The following is a 6,303-nucleotide window of genomic DNA, read 5'->3' as shown; positions in this document are numbered from 1 at the left end:
CTTATACAGGGAACTTAAACTGACTTGAAACCTCTAGAATCATTGGGGTCTGGGTTTTTTTATATTTCATGTTGAAAATATCCTCGATAAGCAAGCAATCGACCTCCATTTTAAATTCTAGTCCTTTGATGTGATGAGGTGTGCCTCAAAGATTTTCTAAGGACGGCTAAATGCGGCGAATATGATTGTCTGATCCATGCAATTTTCCTAATTACTTCACAGTTCAAGGATATTTTAATAATTTTTCATTTTTTAAATATTTTATTATTATTTTCTAAAAAATTGGAACTTTAAAAAAAAAAAAAAACATATTTACTTCTTGTTGACCATTTTGAGTAAGGAATTCAAAATCTCCAAAGTTCCTTAAAAAATTGGAAATTGAATTTTTTTTCTTTATGTTTACTTTTTCATGGGACCTTTTTAACTCTCTAAAATTAAAATTACTTGTTAGGGTATTGAAATGACTTTCTTAAAGGCTTATACTGGTTTGAATAACCCCTAAAATTACTTATTAGGGTATTGAAATGACTACAAGAATAATGAAGTGTTATAGTTCATACACAAGTTATCTCAAAGTTATGCCTCAAAAGTTGATTGATTAAATAGCTACAAGGGTTTGAACATTGATGGGAAAAGTGTACGTTGGTGGGCCATTGAATATTAAATCAGAAAAAAAGCGATGAGCTTGTTGTGTTGGATGGTATCTATCCCAAAACAAATGCTTGTCTCTATTGTTACAATAAGATACCTTTGGAATGCAAGCCAGTTCAGCGTTCAGTCTACCAGACCCACAACACGCTGCTTTAACTTCACTAAATCCTGCAACCCAAAAATGAAGTCAAAGAAGATAACTTTTTTTAAGCCTCCAAGAATTAAAAGGAAGAAGGAGATAGAGAATATGGCATACCAAAAGAAGAGGGTTTGTGAATGGAGGTAAGCATGATCGAGAAGCCATCGAAGTATGCAAAATGAAACCCTAATAACTCATCCTTGAGTCTCTTAAGCAGTGATATGAGATGTTGATTGTACACAAATGCCATCCAATTCATTTCGGAATTACATGCTCCTGTGATGCTTTTGTATCTCATTGCTGGAGTGCATCCAATTACCCCCACACCAATTACCACCAATTTTCGCCCTCCCTTTTCATACAATCGCTACGTGAAAAATCTTAGATTATTAGTGTAATTTTGAGTATACTGTGCAAATATAAATATAAATAGTTTATAATGTTAGGATCGATACCAATTGTTAGCTCTGATACCAATTGTTAGAATCGCTCAACAACGCACACACTCGATCAAGATGAATACAAAGAATAGGAGAGAAAAAATATAATGAAGAATATTGGCTAAAGGTTTTATATGGATGACTTCAAGTATACAACAAAGATAGAATATAGAGAAGGAAGATAAGTAAGTTTTGAGAGCATTGGTATATATATATATGGTTTCAATTTAGTGTTTAAACTACGAGATATAATCTAACAAATATATCTCTATCAAATCTTTACCAAATATCTATCATATATATCTCTATCAATCTTTACGAAATATTTTTCAAATATATCTCTACCAAATTTAGGTATCACACTCCTTATCCCAACCTATAATATATGGATAAGTTTTGTTGTTAATGATTGTTTAATTTTTAAAAAAAGTTCTTACTTAAGAAGATCCTTGGATTGAACCAAAGACACGTCTCCTCCTTAAAATAATTAAAGAGTATCGTTGTGGTAGAGATTTTGTTTGGTTGGATTTGAAGAACAAGAAGATTAAAACCCACAAAATTATACTTAAAAAGGTAAGTTTGTTTTTACATTTAAATTTTGTTTAATTATATATAAATCAAAGTTCGAAGAAACTTTATATCATATTCAATAAGTTTTGAATATAAAGCTCGAAATTTGAGGAATCTAATTAAGTTAGACTAATGGTAAGTTGTTCATCTCGACTTGAAACAAAAAGGATGTTTGTATACTCTACGAAGAAAGCGGAAGAAGTAAATTCACTCCAACAAAGCTATTCAAGAGAACTCGAGTTCTCATTTCCTAACCCTAAAGTTTGCTAAGAGTTTCCTCCATTTTTTATTTAAGCTTTAGAATATGTGTGGGAAACATCACATTAGTGTTTAGTTTCATATTTTGCAAATCATGTCATCATGTTTTATAGATACATTACGTGCAAATCAAGTGTGTTCTCTTTGCTCAATTGTGCATCAATAAGGTATAATAAAATAAATTAGGCATAGAATACTTTTAATTTCTTCTCGAAATGGCGACACATTAGGTCCACATATTGGGGAGGAGTGTAGGTTTTGCCAAGGTTGGATGATCCAAAGTACTCAAATATGTCATTGCTTCCAATTTCTATCAAATATAGAGATTTGGATGCATGTTCCTTTGCATTATTCACTCCCAAATCTTTCACTAATGCTTCGTAAACAGAGCTGTAGAACGCCACTTGTTTAGTCAGTGATATTGATGTAACCTACAATAATTAGTGATAGCGTTAGAATGAAGACCTAAAGGATGCAAAGAAGCACAAAGCTTCTCTCTCAAATCAGTTTAAATGACTTTTATAATCGTATTATTTATATTTTCTATATTTTTCTTGAATTGTAATTTAAGTTTAAAAGATTTTATTTGTTACTTACAAACATGTGATTTGATTGAGGAATGATTGTGGCTCCTCCAGAGGCAAAGTTGACGCCGGTGTTGAATTTATATGTACGGTTTCTATTCTCAATAATCGAAAGATAGGACGGAGCACTAGTTAACCCCACCTTTTCAGCTACTCCATGTAAAAAACAATCTATCAATTAATTAATATATGAAAAATCACAAGAGTTCATTAAAAAAAAAACATTAAACTCTGATAATACTTTAAAAATATTTTTAATAGTTCAAGTATATTTTAAAACAAAATATTAATGATCTAGGTAAAGAATTTTTTAATTTTTTTTAATTAATATAAAAATATTATTGAGAGTTTTAAGAATCTAGCAAAATTTAAAAATATTTTTATTATTTTAGTCGATCTTTAAACAACTTGTTTAAAAAATTTATGAGCTACGCCAACACCCAACGTACTATAAGTTGGTTGAAGGCTCCCTTGCAACATTAAATGTCTCATCAATTTTGTTTGGTTTTCTTGTAAGAAGGTGGGTGAATGAAACAAAGACTCATATTTAATTACGAGCCATATAGGTGAAGCTCCATTTATTTTCCATATCTAACATATTTACTTAGACAACGTATACGGTTGTTCAAATATGTAACGATTCAAGTCCACCACTAGTAGATATTGTCTTTTTTGGGTTTTCTTTTTTAGCTTCCTTTCAAAAAATTTCTCTTCCCAACTAACGTGGGATCTCACAATCCACCCTCTTCATAACCCAGCTTCCTCACGGGTAATCGATCCTTTATATTGGACCCTCACCAAATCCATTCCCATCTCACAATCCATCTCCTTTCAAGGCCCAACGTCCTCACTGATAATCGTTCTTTTTTTCAATCAATGTGGGACCCCACCAAATCCACCCCCTTCGGAGCTCAGCGTTGTTACTGACACATTGCCTCGTGTATACCCTCGACGCTGACACTCGTTTCTTTCTCCAATCAATGTGGGACCCCCCACCAAATCCACTCTACTTCAGGGCTCAGCATCCTTATTGGCACTCCGCCTCGTGTCTACCCCCTTCGAGGAACAACCTCCTCGCTGACACATAGTTCAGTGTTTGGCTCTGATACCATTTGTAACGGTCCAAGCCCACTACTAGGAGCTTTCCCTTTGGAGTTCCCTCAAAGTTTTTAAACTTATTATTTTTCCATTTCCCAAAATAAATATCCCATTTTAGTTAAAGATTAATATACAAAAAAATAAAAAAAAATAAAAAAAAATATGCATGGTAGCAATTACAGAACAACAAAAATAAAACATACCGAGAAAATCTGAAGGATTCTTGCCGTTACAGAATCTTCCGGTGGGGTTCCGGGTAGGAAAGTCGATGCCATTAGGATAAAAGTTGGCTTTGGGAGCAGAAAAATTAAGATAATTATTGTTGCCAACGTCCAGTAAAGAGTCTCCGAACACATACATGGCTGGAACCAAAGCGGCCTCCAAAAATGTCAAATAGTTACTCAACAAAGTCAAGAAGAAGAAGAAGAAGTTTGAAGCCATTGCTAGGAACACTTCAATATTCTCTCTATATTTTTCAGTTTTATATATATAAATACACCACACTTACAAAGCCCACTTGGGAAATGGGATTTATTTCTTTCACCAATAATCTTTATTACCTGTGTTTCCTGTTTCCCTGTCAATTAACTACTCTAAATTTTCCAATTACTTTAATGAACTATTATTATTATAAATTCATAAACAGAAAGGAAAGAGAGATGTTATTAAATTAAATGCTCTATACTAGCCTCTAATTTATTAAATATAAATACGATTCAACTTATACTGACCTATACTTTATTAAATATAAATACAACTCAACCTATATTTTATTAAATATAATACAATTCAACATATACCAATCTATACTATTATCAAAGGCAAATATAACTCACTTTATACTAACCTATACTATTAAATTTAAAATGCGAACTTATTCTATGTATGTGTCACGGACTTGGGTTGTAATAACTCTCTAAAAGTAGAGTCATATTAAGTGTTTTTATAGTTAATATTGCACTCTTGTTCACCATTTTCTCATTTATTACCCCATTTATTCTACTTAGTGAGCATGAAATCGTTTATTGCCGTCCAACATGAAAAAAAATATGATTTGGCATAAATCGATCTTAGTTGTACATTTAATTGAGTTATGTGCTAAAATTTCAGACATTTATACTGAACCACGAGGGAGTAGCAAATTTGGAAACAAATGGGGGATGACATGGAAATTTTAAATCGCAGTCCAAGTGGGTCATCGACTACCCAATGAGGAACATCCTATGTGGATTACTTATTCCTTTTCGGCCCTGAAGGGAACTCATGCTCAATATAAAAGGAAAAAAGAAGACCAAGAGGAGGGAGCCACACTTTGGGAGAAAAATCGAATTACACAGTAGCAGTCTCTGATGTAGTGAACTGCTGTGAAACCATAGAAGAAAAAGAAAACCCTAATCCAGCAGCGGTTGACAACAGAAAGAAAAGGATACCAACAAGGATTGATTAGGGCAAAGAGGTGGGCGTGAGAGCTCAAGAGAAGGGAACTTCCATTGACGAACGACAACAAACCGGGATAACTCTCCATTTCCTTATTCTCTTTTCTTATTCCATCAATTTTACATGATTGAGATGCGGATTCCTCTGTTTAATTCAGTTTGTATGGAGAGATAAACTTTATAGGGGAGACGAGAGAGCTTTATATAGTTTAAGTATGTTGACGGTATGATTTTAGTTTATTAAAGAGTTATTGTTAATGATTTACATGTGTGTTTAATTAGTTAGTTTACACACATAGTTGTTCTCTTATTCCGGAGAAGAGAGGGAGCAATGAAATCCTCTTTAATACTCTAGTTCCATAGCAAGGAGACTTGTTGAAGGGTAATAGAAGGGCAATAGAAGGGTTAGGAATAATTCTCTCCTAGAGCCTTGTTAATAGAAATTACAAGGATTATGGAAATAATCACCATTCATGACCCTCAGGAGTGGGCTTATGAATCTATTAGAAGGAACTAAAATCTACCACTTGTAATCTATTAGAAGGAACTAAAATCTACCACAAAACTCAACAACTTATCTATTTAATCTCTCTTAGCCGAACCTTCCTCATGATAGTTGATTTTCTCATCATTTTCTGTTTTTCGACATTAGTGGCACTCTGTTTTAGTTTTGTTTAAGTAGTTAAAATCATCCACGCGCATTTGAATGTTACCAAAAAAAAACTTACCTAATTTTCGGTGATTAAATTAACCAAAAAGATAGGTTTCCTGTGGAATCGATAATTTACTTATTAAGTTGTGATAGTGTCTATTGTTGGCTTTTTGGCCCTTAATCTCAAATTAATTAGGTAATTGATGTTTTGATGATAACAAACCTACCTTCATTTGTCCACGGTGTAAGGTTGGGAATAACGATTTCAACGTCTTTTTTGGTTCACTCAAATTAGAGATAAAACGAAGAAGTTTTAGTCAAAACAAGATACCCGACGTGATGATGTGGCGGCAAAATTGACATCATGGACCAATCAAATTCAAAACAAGATACCTGACATGATGATGTGGTGATAAAATTGACATCATAGACTAGCGGTAAAATTGACATCATAGACCAATCGAAATATGACATT

At 33.0% G+C, this 6,303-nt stretch overlaps 1 protein-coding gene across 1 annotated transcript; it reads right to left on the bottom strand.

Annotated features, from left to right (window-relative positions):
- Positions 1-537: 537 nt before the first annotated feature.
- On the bottom strand, positions 538-4,200 carry LOC111810499 (GDSL esterase/lipase At5g55050-like). Its single transcript, XM_023697207.1, has 5 exons — positions 3,944-4,200; positions 2,656-2,792; positions 2,256-2,489; positions 908-1,157; positions 538-819 (listed from the first exon to the last, which is right to left on the bottom strand). Exons 1-5 carry the CDS (start codon positions 4,179-4,181, stop codon positions 599-601), a joined length of 1,080 nt encoding a protein of 359 aa, XP_023552975.1. The 5' UTR covers positions 4,182-4,200; the 3' UTR covers positions 538-598.
- Between the last annotated feature and the right edge of the window lie 2,103 nt (positions 4,201-6,303).

Source organism: Cucurbita pepo, chromosome LG14, assembly GCF_002806865.2.
Source record: "Cucurbita pepo subsp. pepo cultivar mu-cu-16 chromosome LG14, ASM280686v2, whole genome shotgun sequence".
NCBI classification, from domain to species: domain Eukaryota; kingdom Viridiplantae; phylum Streptophyta; class Magnoliopsida; order Cucurbitales; family Cucurbitaceae; genus Cucurbita; species Cucurbita pepo.
The sequence above is the reverse complement of the archived record's forward strand: the minus strand, read 5'-3'. Positions and strand labels throughout refer to the sequence as shown.